Source organism: Manis pentadactyla, chromosome 1, assembly GCF_030020395.1.
Source record: "Manis pentadactyla isolate mManPen7 chromosome 1, mManPen7.hap1, whole genome shotgun sequence".
NCBI classification, from domain to species: Eukaryota; Metazoa; Chordata; class Mammalia; order Pholidota; family Manidae; genus Manis; species Manis pentadactyla.
The window spans coordinates 137,077,649-137,100,174 of NC_080019.1; the positions used below are offsets into that span (position 1 = coordinate 137,077,649).

Genomic DNA, 22,526 nt, shown 5'->3' on the forward strand with positions numbered 1-22,526 from the left:
CTCATTTTATTTAAAAAGGTACCTCTTATTTAAGGCTTGGAGAGCTTAGCCTGGGATCAATTTCAACTCCATTCATGCCTGTTGGCTTAACACCCCTGCATAACTATACATCTAAATACCCATAAGCACCAGCCCTGTATTCACATGACATTCCAAGGCACATGCACTGTTAAACTATCACACTATGAATTAAACGAAACACAATTCTGCGAATAGCATAAGCACTTGCACAAAAGACAGTATTAACTGATTAATCACAATTCTACTTTTTTAAATGCCAGAAGGTTCATCCTAAAATAAACACTCAGGTGCTTGACCAGTAAGTCAACATTTCTACTAAAACATGTCAGTTTCTGTAATTTTCAAGCACCAACATGGTAATGAAAAAGGTAACTGGAACAATACACTGATATTAAATATCAAATGCTTACTCATTTATTTTTGTAATAGCTTATTATTCTTAACCATTTACATTTTAAAATATCTGCAAAATGAAATAACTCAAGGCACTATGAAGCTATTGTATTAGAGAAATCAAGAGATTGCAGCCATTACCTCTGATTCACTGATACTATTACTCTTATTTGGATTATACACTGACAGCTGCAACATACCTAATATTACCTACTTCAGAAAATCCTTCTGATCAGTTCCTATCTCACAAACCTGCTTCTTCTTCTTCTTTTTTATGGTCCATGCTTTCTTACATTGGCACAGTAATATTAATGTCTTTATGACACCTCTGATTTTGGTGATTAACTCTTATGTAACAGCTTAATTATAGCCTTGGAATAAGTCTGAAAAATGTTACTTGGAAAAAACTTTAATATGTATTGTACTATCACTGATGAAGGTAAAAACTAAAAAAAAAATTATTGAGTCCAAGAGCTTTTCTATTATTATTATTTAGAATCAGCTTTACTGGCTCTCCCTCAAATAAGAGGGCCCTCCCTCTTCTGAAAAGAATAAATGTAAGAGTCTTAAGAAAAAAAAGTGAAAAAGGGGGGTAAAAATCTGATGGGACCAGGACAACAGTGCACTTTCATCTGAATCCCCAAGAACCGTATCTTGAGAAGCAAAAATGCCTCTATACTGTTAGAAAACTAAGCAGATGAGTATAAACAGTGAAGAGATAAGATGGAGACTGTCACAATGTATAAAACACTGGTAGGCATTCAGTAATGTTGATGAATCCTTCCATTCACAGTCACATGGAGGCTGCAGAAACAAAAATATCAATTATCTATTTGCACTCAGGCTACAAGATCTTCTGGCAGGAAATGATGGGCAGGTATTAAAATAAATAATTCAAGTAAAATAGGAAAGGAAAATAAAAGTTATTTTTAAATGCTCAAAATTTTCACTATTTAAACATGCCTTATTATAATCTGCCAACCTGAGACAAAACGGATCCTATGTCTGCAGAAGAGGATTAACTCTAGGAACATACAATTATTTTTTTGACAAGTTTCATAAGGTTTCTACTTAAATTTTCACTTGAAATTTAAAGTTCTGTTAGCAACTGGTGAGGTAATTTTAGACCATGAGTGGCAAAGCTGTACCTTGTGCAGCAACTGACGTTAAGTGTGAGAGTGCACGCATGCCCAAAGTACTTATATTAAAGAGCAGAAAATAAGTAGGAATAGTGCAGAAGGCTGTAATAAAGGTACCTCATCATCATAACCCCCCTCCTTTGACTCAATCATAAATTTCCCTACATGAGGAATCGCCACCTCTACAACTTGCTGGTTAGAAGGTGGTTGGCTTGTGGTATTTTCAGGATTCTGTAGAAGAAAATTATTAGCATGAACATTAGAAGAGAAAAATGGAAACGTGAAGTTTAAGTGCATAGATTCTTAAATCTTTTATAAATACCTACATTTGCTTAGTATGAAATGAAACTACCTAAAACTGAACATTAGAAGCAAGTGAAATAATTTAGAAATAGGTACTACAGCTTTCTCTTTACATCTCAACCACTAAATTTTCATTTTTTCTCTACATAGCATTTTGGACTCAAATCTGTAAAACTAACAAATAATAAAGTTGTATTATCTAATGCTTTTTTAATAGCTGAAGGTCTTATTTTTTTTTTAATTCTAGTAACTCCATAAAGCCTTTGTTAACATTGTCATCAAAATAAGATATTACCTCCTCTGAATCCAAGAGAGTTTGTTTTCTTTCTTAAGGTTTTGCTTTTCTATCCTCTGTACAGTAATCAATTATTTATCTACTTAATATCCATACTCTATTGTGTTTAACTCACTCTGTTCAGCCTATTAGACTCTGGTATAATATATTTACATCATAAGTGTCTGATGAATTCTTGTTTTTGGAAAAGCTGCTAGAAAGTGATATCCATTTTTAGCAATTCAGTCTAATTTATTTTTTCTTTTCTTTGTTAACAAATGTTTTAAATCTCACTTAATCCACAGTAATATATATAATAATATATCTATTATAATATAATAAAAAAGAAGCCCATGTGAAATCCAGAAAAATCCAAAGACACTAATATGGTTCATTCAAAATGCTGTTCAGATTTCCAAAGATCTTATTTGACTAAACAGATTTATTACTAGTATATTCAGTATTTACCATAAATAAATTTCAAAATTACTTAAGATGCTTGAAAGCAGTTTGCTTAAGTAATTTCAATTTGTACCATGAAAGTTTTCCTAAGAAAAACAAACTTTAGTTTTGACATAAACAGATAATTTTAATAGAACAAATTACAGGGGCTTTATTTCGATTTGAAATACAAGTAAACTTTCCAGAAGTACATTAATTAAACAATGAAACTAGAGGCCAAGACTTCCATTGTCCCTTTTGAAAGAAATGTTATTTTTAATCATAACATATTTAGAAAAGGTTTCCTTACTTTGAGTCCTCAACTTTTCAAGAGGAAATAACCAACCTACATGGTGGTTGTCATCATAAGAGATAACATTCAGCTAACCCAACACACCTGGACAACATAATAATTGTTTTATAAATAATACATATTGACAGTATGATTACACTACTATGCTACTTTAAATTGTTTATATTTGTATGGTTCTAACTCAATGTTGCTACCATACATATCCTATAGAGATATGCTTGGCCCATGACATTTAATTACGGATTTTTAGTCCCTGTAGCATATGAGAGAATAATAATTAATTGTGCTAGCTCTCCATTCACAAAAGTGAAACATAAGCAAGTAACTTAAGAAATATGTCTGCACTTGTGGTGAAAAATTTCTCATCATCAAACCGATCCAAGACAATACTACTTTAAAAAGAGAAAATATAAATTTACAGCAAATAGTAACCAAGAAATGTATTACTTAGAATGCTAATCTTTACAAACAATATATACTCTTTGGAAAAAAAACTATACTTAGGAAAAATATATGTTTTATAAACCTTTTCAATTATCATAGTAGAGTTTCAACAGCATAATACTGACAAATTATATGGGTGAACACTGAAAAAGGGAAGAAACTTTGGTAAATATAATAATTTTGTTCTATCATTCATCAAGTTTAGATATCCTAAGGAATCATAAAAGAATTTCATATAAAGAATGCAAGAGTTCATTAGAGTACAGGTGTATTTATCTTCTCAGGGCCTGCATGAACACCTTAACAAAGCCTAAACTTGAAAGGAGTTTAAAATAAGTTCCTCAGTTAATAAGTTGCAAAAATAATTAAAATACAAAGATTTTTATTAATTGCTTGAAATACTTTTAATACAAGATTTTTAAAAAATGGTCTCATAAAAAGGGTTGTTTGTTAGAAAGCAATGTAACTGCAAAGCACTGGCCCCCATAATATGATCATAAACTTTAATCCAGAAATTCGACTATGGGGAATCTATTTTAAGAAATAACCTAAAATATAGAAAAAGTTTAATTTAAGTGGTGATTTCTGCAAATTTAAATTAAATATGATTAGCAAAACTAAAAAAAAAATCATTATACATTAAGCTTACTTAATGCTTTTGGCTTTCTGATACCAGCAAAAGGCTGATACTTATTAACCATAATGCAGGCACTAACAAATAAAAAGCCAATTAGCAAAGGTCCTGGCAAATTAATTTTTTATATCAGGCCAAAATATTTCTCCCTTGTCTCTATTTCTCTGCTCTTTTTCCCTTCCTGGATTTTCTTGCCTCTTCTTCCATCCCTCAAGAAGTAGACATCCCAGATTCATTAGAAGAAGCATTTCCCAGCAAGTGCTCTAGAGTTAGCAGGTGTTCACCTCAAGCTCACGTAGAGTCCCCAGGGCATTTGCAAAATTTGGGAAATAAGAAAATCTATCTATATTAATACTTTTTTTATGGTAATATGTTAGAATTTTTCAAACAGGTAATTATATTAAAGTAATTTTGATTGTTACTTCAAGGCCTAATTAACAGAATACCCTATTAATTGACAGTTTGGTTAATAAAGGTCTTATCGTATAAAAGACCCCATTCCAATTAGTAGGTTATCATTGGGATTAGCTCACTATGTAGAAAATTATATGTTGAAAAATTGTATGTCCTGCTCTCTTTAGTTCTCTAGGAGGGGAATCTTCAAATACTAATATTAGCTATCATGAAACCTGTATTAGAGTTGCTCATGATCACCAATAATATAAAAAGTAACTAGAGCAACACAATGGCTTTACAGTACCAAACCCATGAAAAAGCATATCTCAGAATGTCATAGTCACTGAGAACATAATATAATACCAATGTGCTCAATTCATTGCTATACAGACATCCTGGAGAACTACAATACAGGAGAATTATGATAACAATGTATAGGACACTCCACTGGAATATGCATAAATCATTTTGTAAGATCACACTTATCCTGCTAGTTACACTCTACCCTAGAGTAGAATGTATTCTTAAATACATTCCATGGCACAATTAAAATTATACCTTATATTCCCAACTATTATAATGTAATATGACAACATGGAAGGAGGCATGGGAGAAAGAAAAAAAAATGCTAAATGTTACACTTTTCAAGTTTCAAATCAAATGACCAATTTAGTCTATAATTATAATTTTTCATAATTCTTTAACAGGAAAATTAAAACATTTTAAAAAGGAAGCATTTTTAGATGGTTAAGTGACACCCCGGGTCACTGGTTATGTTCACAGCAGTCCCTTGGCCCTGGCCTCTTCTCACTCCCAGATAGGTTGCTCTCCATCACACTGCTAGGAAACGTCGTGAACATGGCTGTGTCAGAGAGCTAAAAGAAAAGTTCTTACCGACTGCAAAACTGTTTCAGGACTTTTATCTTCATGCTCATGTGCTACCTTGGTAATTATTCGAATAGTTTCTTCTTTCAAGTGCTTGGAGAAATCACTTCTTGATGGCTGCTCTAGATATTCTGGTTCTCCTGCTTGTGCTTCATAAGAAAAGAATCAATTGTATATCTAATATAAATCAGAGAGTCTACGCTAATGAATCTGTTATTTGGTTCTAATTTAAAGTTATGTAATAATTAATTTTACTATTCCATTTAAAGAAATATATTCTTCAACATACACCACTTACCCCAGAATTAACAGTCCAACAAAAATCAGATCTAAGAGTAGTCAAATAATTACTGAAAAAGGTACTCATTACAGTTTATGGTAAGGGATCCATTGTTGATTCTTCTGCCATACTTACTAAAATCTTATTTTGGAAAAACATAAGCATTCTACACACAAAAAAATTAGTTTGTATAACAATCCTGGTATGAGTTTCCACAGAGAGCACAATAGTTGTTCTTCTGGCCACATAAGCCTTTTCACACCTACCTGACAAAACCCTACTCTGAATGAACCCAACCTTCTATTTCTCCTGAACCTGGCACTGGTAGCTGAGTGCCTGAGGAAAAACGATTACAACTTGGCAAACTGGTACCAATATAAATTCAAGGCTTCAAATACCATCCATGTGAGGAACTCCCAAAGTTGTATCTATTATGTACATTTACAGTTCCAAACCCAGAGATGCAACAATTTACTCCGCGTGTCCACTGAATGATTCACAGGTAACCCCAAAGGCTTTATCTAAGTGGGCCTCTGCCCATCTCTCCAACATAACTTTGTGTCCTTTGCCCAAAAAAGGACAAACAGTAGCCTTCTTTTCAGCTTAGATAATTCATACTTTGAAGAGGAGGTTTAACTTCCAGCCTACAGATGTTTTATTTTTTCCCCTCTGCCTGTAACTTTGCCCATTCTCATTCCCTCATCTATTAACTTCTATATATCCTTTTGTTTAAATATCACTTCCTTATGGAAGTATTCCTGATTACACCACCTCTGGAGCAGGGTTTCTCAGCCTCTGTAGGATTGACATTTTGGTTCAGATGACTCACTGCTGTGGAATGTTATCCTGTGAATCCTGGCATCCACCCACGAGATGCCAGTAGTACTGTCCCCAAAAGGTATGACAACTAGAAATGTCTCCAGTATTGTCAAATGGCCTCTGGGGAACAAAATCATTCCCAGAGAACCAATGTTCTAAAGTAACTTATACTTTTTTTAATAGCCCGTACTGCAATTATCACCTAATTATTACCCTAAGTATTTTGTTTAAAGCTCATATGCCCTGTTAGAAAGTAAGAATCTCAAGATCAAGAACACTGTCTCACTTTTGATTGCTATTTCTTCAACATATAGTATACAGTGAACACACAATAGCTTAGTGGAACAAATGAATTAATAAATAAATGAACGGATATGAAGAATAAAAAGAAAGTATGCTAAAATGTTTTACAATTGGTTAAGTGAGTCCTTGCTCAACTAACTGGTAAGATACAAAGGGGCTACTATCATTCTTTCCAATATGTGATTGAAAAGATTTTTTTCAAAGTGAAATATTATTCAAAATAATATTATAATTTCAAACACACATGGTTGTCTATTTAACCAAAGTATTATAATTAAGCACTTAACCATTAGGCTGGGCACTGGGGCTCTGAGTGTGAGCAAAGTAGCCAGTCTCTGCCCCAATGAAGCTTATAGTCAACTATGGAGAAAGTGATTAACCAAAAAAAAATCACACATACGAATTGTGACATTATAATTCATATTATTATATTAGATATTCTATATATCATTTTTCTATTACTATATCATATTGTTAAATTATCAATTTGATAAAATGGAGAAGGGTAACTTAGGTTATGGGATATGAGATAAACTGACATTTTAGCTGAAGGATGACGGGTTGGGTTTGCCAGATAGAAGAATGCCCCTGCAGGATCCAAAAGGCCAGGCTGGACTATAGTACAAGAAGTAAGAGATGGCAATGATCCAATATCAGTAAGAGCCTTTGCATCATGTATATTTTGAGGGCAAAAGGAAGAGAATAAACATTTTAAATACAGAGGCAATGTGGCAAGTTTTAAAAATTATTCTGGCTGTATTATAAAGAATGGATTAGAGAAGAAAGTAAAACCAGAAGTCACCGAAGGTACTAAAGCAACATGAGCAAGTTTTGTATAACAAATAGTAACAAGGTAGAAACAATTGGTAAGACTGAAGATATATTTTGGACATAAAAGTCTGGGGACTGATGTGAAGATGACTAAGTTTTGGCATGATTAACTAGGATAATGGAAGAGAAAAAGACTGTGAAAAGGAAAAACTAGAGGAAGGAATGCTTACAAGGTGTTTGACAAGGAGAGATGCTTACAGAAATTACATATCCTCATTTCTACATTTCCTGACTTTGGACTATAATGTTTTTTCAGTGTCCCTGTATGAGGAACATACATTCTTTGTTAACAAAGAGAAACTTCTTGCTGACAAAGCTTTTACTTGTGCTGCCCCTCTGTCTCTTTTCACTGTAATAGACAAAAACATGAATGGTTGATAGTAGGACACAAACTTAATGCATGAGGGCCAAGAAATCCATCTGGTCTAACCACTGGTATTACCCATCGAAACCTGGAGAGTCTGGGTAAAATAAGTCCTTAGGAACAAAAGTAATTCTGTCAACATGGTCAAAGGTCAAATATGCCTTAGGTCACGTCACCAGGGTTTCCTTCCACATAGAGATTTGAGTCCGAAAACCTTAAGTAATGCTGAATGAGTCTGACTGTCATGACAACTATTTTCTCTAGAGTTTTCCCTATACATTTATCTTTCAGGGAACTGACTTGAACAGTGCTGTAGTTCTAGTATGTGAACCTACAAGGTTTTAAGATCTGAGGGTTTGGAAACAAAAACCCAAACTTCATTCTCAGCATGTCTACTGAGACTGTGCCATTTTCAGTACTGTGCTAGGTGTTAACAAAGTAAAAAAAGAAACAGACATAAAACTCACTTTTAGAAACTCTCAATAAAATCAGATAAATAATACTCTATTACAATACAAAGTACTGAATGCAATAACAGAGTTATGCACATGATTATATAGAAGCACTGTGGACCCAATACACACACTTGGGATGATGGTATATGTTAATAAAGACTTTATAGAATAAATGCCAACTGAGCTGAATCTTGAAGGATTTGTAGATATTATCTTGGAGAAGAAAAAGAAGATTCCAGGCAGAAGAAATAGCATATGTAAAGCCACTGTAAGGACAGATAAAAGATTAATAAAATGCTTACTATTAATGAGCCTTTACACTGGTAAGCAAATCAAAATGTAAGTACAATATAAATCTGATAGTGAGAAGATTGGGATTAAGAAGAAAAAGTTAATGGTTGCTACAAGGGTAATATTAGTGGAATTCATAAAGACTTTGGACTATGAGGAAGGTCTTGAAGAATGGGGAAAATTTCAAGAATATAGAGGACACTTTTTAAATGAAAGATATTTCAGGAGCAGTATCGTAGTAATAGGAAACTTTCCTACAAGCAAGGGTAATGGGGAATAATCTGGCTTAGATAAAACATAAGATTCTCATAGAGAAGTAGTCTTGGAAGAAATACAAGGAACAGAGAGTCCTCAGAAAAAAAGAAGTTTGACTTTATCTTTCAAACTAGAAAGTACATTTACTAGAACAAATAGCCAAAATAAGCAAAATAGAAAGCTCTTTCTGCTACCCAGAGATAAGTACTCTTGTTTTTAGTATTATATATTTCCAGACTTAACCTACTCACATTTTTCAAAAAAGAATCATTCTGAATATACTGTTTTTAACTTAATATATTTTTCATGTCAATACAATTTTTACCTGTTATACTATGTTCTTCTGTATGGAGGGCTCATACAATACCCTACAGTACACTGAGGCAATTTCCATTTCTTTGTTAAAAACAACAGTAGGACAAAAAGTTTGGCTTTTTATATGTCTAAATATACAGTGCTTTTTGTTCATCCTGTAACTCCTTGGAAGTTTCATCACTGCTGGCCTGTGTAAACAGTAGGAACCTAATAGATGCCATGCTGTTTCTTTATCTGTGTTTTAACTGGCCACTTCTGTACTAACTGGTACCTCAGTTTAATATACTGTGTTAAGGCTTCAACCTGAAATACAGCTAGAGATTACTTGTGCAACATTTGTCATTCTTAATTCCTAGAAGTCTTCCTTAAAATACATTAACTCAGTGATGATGAATCTTTTAAGAAAATCAGATGATATTCTATTTTCAATTTTACTAGAACACATTCTTTATTTTTGTATAGTATTCACTGTGAATGTTATTGATTTCCTCAGCTAATAATTTTAGAATATTTTAAAATATTTATATTTTTATACATTAGTTTCTGTTTTGCAGGTCTATCCATATTTTTAGTTGGAATATACATATATTTCATTTGGCTAATTTTGTTTTTAATTTTAAGAATTCTGAAAAAAATTAAATTGGTACTTTCTATTAATAGTGCTATTTCAGTATTACACAAAATATATATGGACATATAACATTAGTGTTATTTTGCTCAAATGTGAAATTACTATAGAGTTCATTCTTTTGATAGTTCTAGTGAATTGGTTTGGAGTACTTGCTGGTTTCACAGCTTTCCCCAGCTTCCTGAAAAGAAGGATCAAATCCAATCGAAATGGGCTGGGTAAGTAGAGGGAGAGTTAGCAGAATCACCTCATTTATCTTGAAAAAGTTATATACATATACAGTGTCTGGCAAAAGGGTAAATTAATCATTACCTGTGGTTATCTCTGAGTGATGGACTTTCAGATGATTTTTACTGGCTTCTTCATACTTCAAGATAACTAAATTTTATTTTCAATACATGTATCTTATTTTTATAATATTAATAATAAATATGATAATGATAATAAGACATAATTTAAGAGAAATGGACTAACCTGTTGTTATGGAAGACTCTGACTCTCTCAGTTTCTGAGATGCTATAAGTTTTTCCTGCAAAGCTTTCTGGGCAAGTTGTGCATCCCATTCTTCTAGTTCTTTTTCAAATCGCTGGTTGTCTTCTTCAACAAAGTCTCTTAAATCCGGTGGTAATGTTTCTATTCCAACTAGGGCCTGCCCAGTTTCTTTATTAAACTCCTCTGCAAATCATATTTCAAAAACTAATATAAAATTAAGGTTTAAAGGAAAAATGCAAAGCTCAAAACAGAATGCATTTCACAAGGGATTTAAAGTGTGAATCATTACCATTTAACAAATCAATATTACCTAATAGTTACAAGAAAACTCAAATGCTCAGAAAAATAATAATGCAAGTATTTGATAATCCATTATAGGAAACGTTCTCAACTTTTATTTTTAATCTGAAGAGTAAAACAATGGAACAATACATAAAGTCAACAATAGTGATACTCAAACAATGATACAGTACTACATTTTCTATTATAAGAAAATACTAGATGCTTGATTATTCACGAAGTAAAACTTACCACAAAAGAGAATAACTCATAAACTTATTAAGCTCAAAATAGAACTAAAATTCTTTTTCACTGAAGCAGTTAAGTATAGCAATATATTTATATGCAGTTTGAAAACTACTAAAGCAAAATTTTTTACAACATTACGTAAGTCTTATTTAAAAGGGTTACTCAACCTCTATTACACACACACAAAATCAATTTCAGCTTCTAGTCATAAGCAAATTGCCTAGCTAGTTTTGCTGAATGGTTAAATACAAAAGGAAAATTGATTTTATTAGTCTCAACAAACCTTTAAGTGTTTTCCATATGCAAAGCCTATATCAGAATATGAGAAACAAGACGATTAAGACAGTAGGGCATAGTTTCTGGCTTTAAGCATATTAGGGTAAAGTGGCAAAGACAAGTCAACATACAATCCCAACACAGACCAAGTGCCTGACAGAGGTATATGCTATTAGAACACAGAAGGGATACATTCTGGCAGGTCAGGAAAAACTTGGCATGGCAGATGACACCTGAATTGAATCTTGCCAGATAAGCGGGAATTAGACAAAAGAATAAAGAAATAAGAACATTACTGGCAAAAAATGAAAAAATAAAAATAAACATACGAACATGTAGATTTAGAGGTGAGCAGAATTAGAAGTTCAACTATCAGTAACACATATAAATTTTGAAATGGATAATAGTTATTGATAAATGAAGCTGGAGAGACAATAAAGAGGCCAGAAAATGGAGGCCTTATATGTTAGATTAAGGAGTAAGAATTTTAGCATGGAGAAACAGGTCAGATTTATATTTTATAATAGTTATGGAATAATTGTGATTGGATACAAAATACACTCCAATTCTCAGCCCTGATCACATTACTTTTCAATTCCAGTTTTTTCACTTAAATGAATCTTAATAGCATTTTCTATTCAAATTCATCACCTTAATCACACCAGAGACCAGAGACATATAAAATGGCTGCTTATTTAAAAATATATATCTCCTTATGTATTTCATATTCTTACCTTTTATTAAGAATTGTGCCTTATCATTTATGTACATTAAACAGTAGGCACTGGCATTTCTATAACCACCAAAAGAGTCCCTCACTAGCTCTTCCCATGATGATTTTGTAACAGCAATATCATTGTACTTCATCCACCTGTTTTCATGATGATCAATAATGTATGCCCAGTAGTGCCCGGCATTAGCTTGGCCTTCATGGACTAAAACAGCATGTAAGCGATAAGGAACCTAAATATGAAAAGAGAAGAGTTAAACTGCAGCTAAGTAGTCTTATTTTACCACATTCCATGAAACCCACAAACTTATCTGACGGGAGGATACTGTGGGAGCATACTTTTTAAATTTTATACAAGAAAAAAATCAGCTGAGATTAAGTTTTTAAAAAAATGAAAATATGAAATAAAAAATGGGGGAAGGTAAATAAGCTAAGGACATGTAAAGAAGACAGGTATATAAAAAAGATGATTTTCAAAATTTTGAAAATGCATTTCTACTTTAGCAAAATGGCTCATTTAATGTATCACAGAAGTTAAAATGTTAATTGAGCCATATACTTCTTCCATATACATTATTTCCTTGAACAACCATATAACTTCTCTGGTAGGATTTAAAAAGAAATATTAAGGCCTTATGGAAAATGTTGATAAATTTTACTTAAAATAATAAGAGCAAGCAATAAATACAATATGAGAATATGAACTGCATCGGGTAAATATTAATATTGAATCTTTAAGTTCAGCAATCTTATAACAAAACATGTAAGGAGAATTCGGATAATAATTTGGTTAATAATGTAAACAAAAACTAGTAAATAATTTTTGATAATGCTTACTAGCTCAAAATTTAACTTACTTGGATCATAGATTTGTCAGAGTACATTAGTTCAATGGTTCGATGGATTCTGGATATGCTTTCTTGCAAATCTAAGGAGAGAAAATGACATTTAATGATTAACATCAAATATCTACTGAGATTTCTTAAGATAGGGACTAAAGGTTTTCCTGCCATTATGTTAGAGGAATAAGGAAGGACTCCTAAAACTGTTCTTAAAACACTACTATTTGGAGTCTGTATAAAATGAAATAGAATTCTCCTTAATAAAAGATAGTGCAGAAATGCATAATTAAAAATCAAAACAAATACAGTTCACTTAGAAAAATGTGCAGAGCCAATTAAACTGAACTTTGTTCAAATCTATAAAGGTTTTAATTAAAGCTAATTGAATTAAAGCTAAATTCCCTTACATATTTATATAAAACAGGAAAAAAAACCTTTAGAATGAAATAAAATAACTTTATGACACATCTTATATATTTACATAATTGAATTAACAATCCACTAGAATCATGCATGGAAATGAATAATATTCTCATTACTCATTATTTTTACTTACAGTAGAAATCTACCTATGAAATTATTCAGAGACAGCATGTTCACAGCTATATTGTCCCTAATAATTTTAAAAACTAGAGACAACTTAAACATCCATCAATACGGAAATGATTAAATGAAAGAATAACCACTCCATACTATGATGCAGTTGAAAATAATCAGGAAGAAACCATGAAATACTACAAAAAACATTAATAACTTTACAGTGGGGGAAATGCCTTTCTAAGCCTGATAGAAAATACAGTTATCATAAAGGAAAAGATAAGATGCCCTCCCCAAACTTAAGAAAAGCTACATTATAAAAACAAAACAAAAAACACATAAAGAAAGTCAAATGGCAAAGACAAACTGGGAAAATACTACAGGCAACAAGTTAATATCCATAATGTTAAAGTTTCTATTAAGCAATAAGAGAACAATAAATTGCTCAATATAAAGTATAGGCAAATGTCACAAGAAATTTGTAGAAAAACAGGATTTCACTCATAATTAAGGAAATACAAATTAAGACACTAAAATACCATTTTTCCAGCTATCAACACAATTAGAAAGTGCTGACTGAGGGCTAGGTAAGATTTTGGGGGATAACCTCTCTTTATACATGGTTAATAGGAATGTACACTGCTTCAATGTCTTGGGGGAGAATTTTTAAAAAGTTAAAATTTTTAACATATACACTTTGTACCAGAAATGGTTCTTTTAAGAAGCACCATTCACAAAAATATGTCAAGACATATATAGGAGGCCAACACTATCTGAGTGAGTATCAATATAGAAAGTAAATAAATCATATCATACTCATGTGTTGGAATACCATAAAATTTTTTTAAAATAATGCTAACAGCTAATATCAACAGGGATGAAAGAGAGGAAACAAATATTCTAAGGAAAACCTTCTTACCTGACCCATAGTGTTATTATGATCCAAAGTATTAAGTATCAAGCTCCAAAATCTTGTTTCATAAAATGTCTCTTAAGTTCCTCAAACTTAAAAGGGCCCAAAGTGGACTCATCATATTCCTACTTCCTCCCTTGAAGTACGGATCTGCTCACCCACCAGTTTGCTCTTTTCTAAAGTGCATCCTATTTAGTTATTCATACTTCACACTAGTACAAAATACTATTATGAATAACTAAGGGAATCATCCCTGATTGCTCCTTCTCTCTCGCCTCTTGACAGATCTGCATCTGTCAGTTCTCTGAAGAGTATATTAAACCTATTCATTTATTTCCTCCCTCAATGCCACTCACTACCTTGGTTTCAAAAGCTTCTTAGCTTCTACCTATACTAAATTTTATAAAAACAACACAATCTGTCAAGTTCAGTGGAAAATTATGTAACAGCACAGTGTTCAGGAAACATGTACTTAATGTTTAATGCATCAAATATTAAAAATTCCCTTATATATGAAAAATACTAAGATAAATATTTATAGTTACTAATGTTAATCATTAATTACCATCACACCCTATTTACTCTCTATTAAATTAGGACTGCTCTTTATTTACATATTGCCTATAGAGAGTCTAGCTGGGCTTCTAAAATCCAGGTACTGATATAATTTAAAACAGTTCCAATCTTTTGGTATAAAACAGGAGTTTCCAGATTTTTCTTTGTTCATAAATCAATAAAATTAGTTTAAAACTGAGGAATGATAGCAGGGAAAAAAAGTCAATTTTTCCTTGACACACAAGGAAAAATTATAATAAAGCCTACAATAAAATATTAAATTAACATCACTTCATTTAAAAAGGACATTTTAACAGCAGTAAAGTAGAAAGGAGACAGTTTCAGAATAAAGGAGAGTTACTTTCAAGAAAAGACAGAAGGCAACAATACCAACACCAATACATACACACACACACACACACACACACACACACACACACACACACCCCCACAGAGCATTGTCTTTATTTCGCTACATGCCAGTTAAAACTCACTACAGGCTGGCACCAAGCTCATAGATCATATTTGGACATCTCTGTCAAGGCAGATTAAAAATTTTAATTCCCATTTCTAATTCTTAAACCTAAAGAAAATTTTTTATCACTTGAACTCATGCAAACATTAAGGGAAGTATAATAAGTATAAAATTTGATGCTGTATGATGTTTCACCAATGAAGTAGCTTTGAATACCAGCTTTATGCAAATTGAGAGCATTAAACTAGAAAACCAAGCCATCTGCTATGTCATTAATCAGCTCAGTAATCCAGGGAAAATCTTTTAGTCTTTCTGAACCTGATATTAAGTTCATAAAAATGTGAAGCCAGACATTTTTGGCTTATTGGAAACACTTTCTAGAAAAAAAAATACATTAAAATACTTATGTATGAAATCCAGAAGTGATTTCCCTTCTCAATTTTAACATTACATATCCATCTGAGTCAATAGTAGCTATGCTGTGAGGAACTTGTTACCTCTGGTGTCATTTTCTATTTCTGTCCTCCAGCGATGTAAACAGCCTTCTAGCACAGAAAGTTCTTCCTCTGTTATGTGCCTTGGTGCTGGATGCATGGGCAAATCCGGAGGTACCCGAGACTGAGTAAACGGTTTATATATTACTGATCGTGAGGAAACGGCAGCTATTGATGCAGGTGATGTGCTTGGCAGTTCTGAAGAGGGAGCTCCCTGTTGTTCTATTGTGCTGTATTTTTAAAGCATAGAATATTATTAAACTTTCCAAATTGGAGCTCTGAACAAAAACTGTGCCAAACACATAGCATTAAATTGGCTTATAATTTCAAAAAGTATTAAAAAAAAAAAAGAAATAAAATGCAGGTTAAATGTGGGTTAATGAGATTCTTAATATATTAGGACTACGTTATTATTCATATATAACTTAATCATAGTTACTTAAAATGAATATTATGTATGTTGAAATTATAAAACCTTCCCTTTTAATACTTACCAGCTCACCTTAAAGAAAAAAAAAAAATCTAATTTGACAGTATTATTTTCATGGAGAAGAAGTTGAAATATACACCAAAACAACCTAAGTTATAATTCTGAACAGAAAAAAATACAGTGAAAATTTGAATTCACAACCATAAAATCTATTTAAACAGTGAAATAAGAAAGCATTCAAAAGACAAACTATTCTTCTAAGTGAACCCTGTCTTTTCAGAGTCCACTAAAATCACAACCTTATAAAATCTGCATTTTATAAAACCTTCTTTAAAGGCATCAATTACATTTATATGTTATATAGGTACATAGCTGTCTCTTTTTATCAAGAAAATGTTTTTACCTTGGTAATGTCTGTGATGGTATGGAACCACTAGGTGGGGAACTAGCATCAATATCATCAACAGGAGAAGTGCAAACAGGTTTACTTGAGGCAAATTCCAATGCATACTGTAGAACATCTACCAATGGGAATCGTTTGGGACCCGAACCATAGCTTAAATATCTGTTAACCATAAAATGTATGAATGCTTTTATTTGTACATAAAGTAAATTTGTGTTTTTTTTAAATTGTTATAAAACATGATAAAAACATTCAATAAATCTTCAACAATTAATTTTGCTTTCAAATGAAGACAGTAAAACTGAATATACATTTGAGTTAAATTTAATGTTTTCCAAAGGAGGGAAACCAAAGCTGATTAAAACTGAAAGTGTATATATATTGTTATAAATTTTGAATGTTGCTTGAAGTTGTAACCCAATAGGAAAATGAACTGACAATTCCATCTCTGAGACTGTTTTTATTTTTAGATCTGTCATCTGGTCTCATGATCAAGATAGTTACTAATATTATCCTCCCACCTTTTACCTCTGCTTATTTTTCAATATGACAATTGATAACTTTTAAGAATAAAAATTATTGACATATAATGAATTATTTTTATATAAAAAATTTTAGGTTATTTATTTACAAGTTAATACTTGTACCACGAAATACAGATTAGATCAGAAGTTGCAAACATGCTATATTTCAGCCTGTAAACTTTTGTCTGGAATACAGCACAATTGAGAATCTAGATTCTGGCATCTTTAGAAATAATATCAAGGTCTAGAAAATAGTGAGATCCACCACCCCCTAGTGTGGATGGCAGCCACTCCCTCTCTATAGGGATGCACTCTCTAAGCTCCTTTTGCCTACCAGTTTATTCCTGACTTCTCTCTTTCTTTATAAATCCTCCATGAGACCCTGGTAGGCATTTCAGTTCTTATCTCCTTTGTTAAGGAGAAAATCTCAGTTACTGTTGTTTTAATGGAAATCTCAAAAGAGTGATGGTGTCATGCAAGAAGAAATCTCAATAATAGAATAGTTTAACTTTATATATATTTTTAGCACCACAAAGCATTACCTGTTGACAGTAAAAATATTTAATCTTAAACACAAAAATAATTTTCTGATGTCAACTAAGAATTATTTTAGTTTCTAACAAAATTCAAAACTACTCAAGTAGAATATCAAACCAGAGTACCACTGGAATTATAAATACAGCAAATTTAAAATTAAAGACTCCAGATAGTCACTAGAAATGACTTCCTGTAGTTAGCTCATAATTTCCTAGAAGTTACAATACCTTTCTAATCTTTGCTGCAATACTGTGAGGTAATCTTTTAGTCTCTTGATCTCTTCCCTCTTAATTCTTGTTATTTCTCTATTTCTGTGCATGTATCTATTAGGAGAAAGAAAAATAGCAATCATTAGTATTTCTAAATATCATGGAAGCAGATACAATATTAAGTATAACCAACACCACAGACCAATTCATTTGAAATTTTATAACAAAATTTCAGACAATAAAAAATAGTTTTAAAAAAAATTCTGAATTATAGTACAAATACAAAAATTATACTTTTTTAAGCTTCCTTATAGCATATCCAGTGACTATAGTTTTCTAAATAGAGAACTTGATTTTCCTTGACAAATGGTATTAGACATATTATGCAAAAAGTAAAGATTAATTCTATGGGAGTCAAGCAAAATTTTTCTCTAAACAAGAATAATAATTCTTTACTTGGCCAATAAACTGTTTCAAAACTAAGTCTTGCTGTATACCAAATCATACCTGTCCAGATATAAAACTTGAGGAAATTCTAATTTGTTGTGAATTTTTTCTGGTCTTCCCAATGCCTGATTAAATTCAAATCTTGACAATTCAAATGTTAATACAGGTGGCAGTTTCGTAAACCAATGCTGAAAGAAAGTAACAACAAAAAACCTTAAAGCCACCTTTCTGTTTTCTCCATTGCAATTCTAGGCACAGGATATTAGTGTGGGTATTTTTATATGCATCATCATAATGCCTATGTCACAAATTATTGACTGGGTACACAATTCAGTTAAAATTCAACTTCTTCCTAAAAGTTTTCCATACCTCTTGAAAATTTCAAGGATGGGAATAACACACAACCAGAAAAGATAAAATTCTTCTAAAAAGTCCTTCTTCTATGATAATTCTTTGCATTAGAATTTCTAACTCAAAGATACAGACATTGGTTAAAATCATAGCTCAAGTTTTCTGGCTTCTTCAATATTATATTGCTATTACTACCATGAATAATACATATATTTAGTACTTTCAACTACACTGACAAAAACATGGGACAAAATAATTTGAAAGATGTAGTATACAAAGGAAAACAATTACAGCATAAATGATCGTTCTTATGTTAAAAACTAGACAATGGTGGTATTTGCCTGTTTTAAATTTAGTTTTCCCAGTGAAATTTTGACCAATTTAAGAAAAAGATCTATTACTAACGAATATGGAGTTTATAGTATGGGCAACATTATCTATAATCTTTTTACATGACTAGTGTTTAAAGAGTTAAAGCCTCACTGGTATGAGTCAACTCCTCCACAAACTTTGGCAACTGCTAAGCAAGAAATGGAACAAAACTTCAAAAGAAAATTCTTTTCATAAAACAGATTCAAGTTTTACATAAACAGTATTTATTTAAAGAGAAAGAAAAATGAACTTGTGAACCAACAAAAACAAAATTAAAATGTAACAAATATATTTTTAAAGTGCTTATAAGCACTACTATATACTACTATAAAAGGAAATTGCCACAATTATATTGTTTTTGTTATTTTGAATAAACTAAGATTACACTAATTTAAATTCAAATAACCAAAAAAAGCAGGAACAATATTTTGGCAAATCAGATTTAACCAAGATCTTGAAAGTTGCTACTTTTCTCTATATATAGGTAATAAAAATGGTCATTCAAAATTATTTCTCCTTCCCAAATTGCTAATGACCTGAATTGTGATTTCCTGAGTTGAATTGGTTTATCTTTTACCAAAAGTTGACGTTTAAGTAATCTGTTTTATATGGATATTGTCTGGAACTGACTAGAGAAAGATAAAAATATGTAACACAAGAAACATTAAGTTTTAAAATTTCTTGAGCAAAGTTTGCTTATCTATTTTGTTCTCACATGGCATTGGCAAGAATTTTAGTTAGTTCTAATCAATACCTAAAATTTCTATTAAGAATTAAAACATACCCCTTATATATCACAAAGAAAATTTTGATGCCTCAGGATAATATTCTCTACTTCATTTTACGATACCTAAACAAGTAAGTACATTTCAAGAAATATTATTTTCATATTTTATGCCATATTTTAAATGGCACCATTAAAATTAAATAGTTACATACTTTAACTCATGGGAACCTACAATGGCCAATAGAAACGAAATAACACAAACTGGGCGTATGCTCCTATGTAGGCCTTAAAAAATCAAGGAAATAGCTTCCATACTTTACAAAAGGATGTTCATATTATTTTATGTAATATGTCTCTGCTGTGAATGCATTTCCTCTAACAAAGTGACAGGCTTTTCCTACTACAGGAGTGGAGAGATTTCACTTTCTCATTCTAAAGCTAATGGGGTCAAGAAGAGAGCTAAATATTTATTAAATTCATTTTTTTAAATATTCTGGGTATATCTAGCTCTGCAATTTTAGGATTTTAAGTACAGCAGTACATAACTAGAATTCTTAAACAATAGAATATAAAACTTGAGGAAATTCTAAGAGACATGGATCTCAAAGTATTATTTTTCTACTCAATAGAAAACTGTATTTACTTCTCTAATTGGTATGCCATGCATATGACATACAGGTCATTAAAGTTAAAACTGATGCTTATATTCTAAACACATTTCATTATCATGATCATTACTATTATTATATTATATAATAAATAAATCGTGAATTTTATGTTTTAACTAAATGGTATGCAATTTACAAAGTTAGTTAGATTAATGCAGTTAATGAACAAAGAACTTACATAGTCAGCATTGGAAACAAAAGTGCTCCTGAATTTATTATGACCACAAATAGGACCTGTTTATAGATTGTAGAGAATGTAGTAATTCATCTAAGTTACAGTAGCTGAATTTTCCATTAATGTTTTAAATGCCTTGCTTTTGTAAGATTACATGAATGTGTGTATGTGGCAGTCGGGGGAGTGGGAGAGACAGAAAAAACAGACCTACCATTTCAAATTCCTCACATAACAGCAAACAAAGCCAGGATGTAAACTTAACATAAGAAGCAAAAACTTCCTTCTCCAATTCGAAAATTAGTTTGTCATTTGTCTTCATTCATTTGCCCTTTAACTTTAAAAGATAATTTTCCCACATAATACCCACATATCTAATATAGTATATGTAGGTATTGTTTCTCTGATATAGCTTTTTAGCTCAAGTTCTATAAAATTTTTCTCAGCACTATGATTATAACTTGGTACACCTTTGTGAAGGGAAATCTGGCAGTACTTACTTTTTTAAATAAGCATGCCCTGTGACCCAAAGATTCCATTTCTTTCCTTCATTCCTAAATGCTCAAGGATATTTATAGAAAGACATTTTTTGAAATAATTCTTATTTAACTACTGTATCATAGAAGAATTACATTAATATAATTTTATAAATACAGGCTATGTGATACTGTGCAGGTTTTTAAAAGAATGGCTTAGAGCTCTATATTGGCAAGGAAGGATGCTCACAATATACTATTAAGTGAAAAATGCAAATTTCAGAACAGTAAGGACAGACAGATTGAAGTATTTATATGTGCACAGAAATAGTCTAAAAGGATGTACAACACATTATTAGTAGTGAACGCCCACACCAGAAATGAGGTATTTACTATTTGTAATTTTTTTCTCTAATAGCAATCAAAATATATTTCCAGGTTTCCTACAGAGTTTGACTTATCTAAAAATTGCATACCAGTTAATTAAAATTTGAAATTTATGATTTAGAAAAATATTTTGTAAGTATTTTCTTACATATAATCATGTTCCATTTACTCAGATGTCTCTTGGTATGTCGCTTCAGAAATGTGAACTGTTATTAGCCCACTGAATGTTTTAACATGAGTGATTCTGGTGGCTAGAGGTCTTCCTGTATTAGTTGACCACAGCTATTTCAGTAAAAGAGATGTTTTCTGTATCAAAGTAATATGAACTATTTTTGGTAAATAATAGTGTAAGAGATAAAAGATGTTATCAAGAATTACGTACTTTAAAAAGAAGTGTAAAATGATACCCATTGGTGTTTATGGAGACTCAAGATCTTAAAAATAAAATAGTTATTATAAAGGATATGATGAAATAAGACTACAATTTAAGTATGGTGTTAAAAACTTTTAAGATAGTCTACCCTAGTTAGTGATAGTTTCTAAAACCAGGTTGAATTATTATTGAAACAATTGTGTCCAACAAATATAGGCAAGTGGTAATAGGAATCACAGGTAACCAAATGTGCAATTATTGAAACTGCTATTAGAAACCACTGAATTCAGAGAAGATGACAAATCACTGCATTCCCTAGGTTAAATGGAAAAACCTAGGTGGCAAACATATACTGCAGTATAGGACACTGACAGTATGAAGCCAAAGATGGAGGGCAAACTAGACTGTTTAAAAATTAAACAATGAAATTCAGGTTCACTGTAAGAAAAACATTTTTAAAAGCAAAAAATATGTGAGAAAGTTTATTTGCCAATTAACTATTAAATATTTATCTATAAATCATAGTATTTCCCTTATAAGCTACTTAGACAATATAATGAAGATACCATCCCTTTTTTCCCTGCCTGAACCCATCATCCTTTTATTTAATAGAAAACAGAGCACACTTTAAAGGGGATCTGCTTTTCTGTTCCATTATGGAATCCTGGGAAAGTCTCAATCTTTAAAGACCTGCTTCCCAATCAATAAAATAAATAAGCTTAATTTAAATATTCCTAAATAGAGGTCTATATCAGAATTACTTGTGGAGTTCTTGTGCCCATGTACCGCATCCCTATCCTAGATTCTGATTTGACAGCTTTTAA

The 22,526-nt window shown here is 31.5% G+C and overlaps 1 protein-coding gene across 10 annotated transcripts in view; it reads right to left on the minus strand.

The window, feature by feature from the left end:
* Positions 1-22,526, minus strand: part of USP25 (ubiquitin specific peptidase 25) — a 152,960-nt gene that overhangs the window by 32,361 nt on the left and 98,073 nt on the right. For 6 of the 10 annotated variants that reach the window (XM_036881438.2, XM_036881440.2, XM_036881436.2 and 3 more), the window contains 9 exons: positions 18,237-18,364; positions 17,748-17,843; positions 16,460-16,621; positions 15,630-15,856; positions 12,668-12,738; positions 11,815-12,043; positions 10,259-10,459; positions 5,253-5,392; positions 1,671-1,784 (listed from right to left, as the gene is read on the minus strand). In XM_036881438.2, the coding sequence (XP_036737333.2) occupies positions 1,671-1,784; positions 5,253-5,392; positions 10,259-10,459; positions 11,815-12,043; positions 12,668-12,738; positions 15,630-15,856; positions 16,460-16,621; positions 17,748-17,843; positions 18,237-18,364 (1,368 nt within the window). The remainder of the gene's footprint in view (positions 1-1,670; positions 1,785-5,252; positions 5,393-10,258; positions 10,460-11,814; positions 12,044-12,667; positions 12,739-15,629; positions 15,857-16,459; positions 16,622-17,747; positions 17,844-18,236; positions 18,365-22,526) is intronic. The other 4 variants (XM_036881444.2, XM_036881441.2, XM_036881442.2 and 1 more) reach the window with 1 other exon arrangement.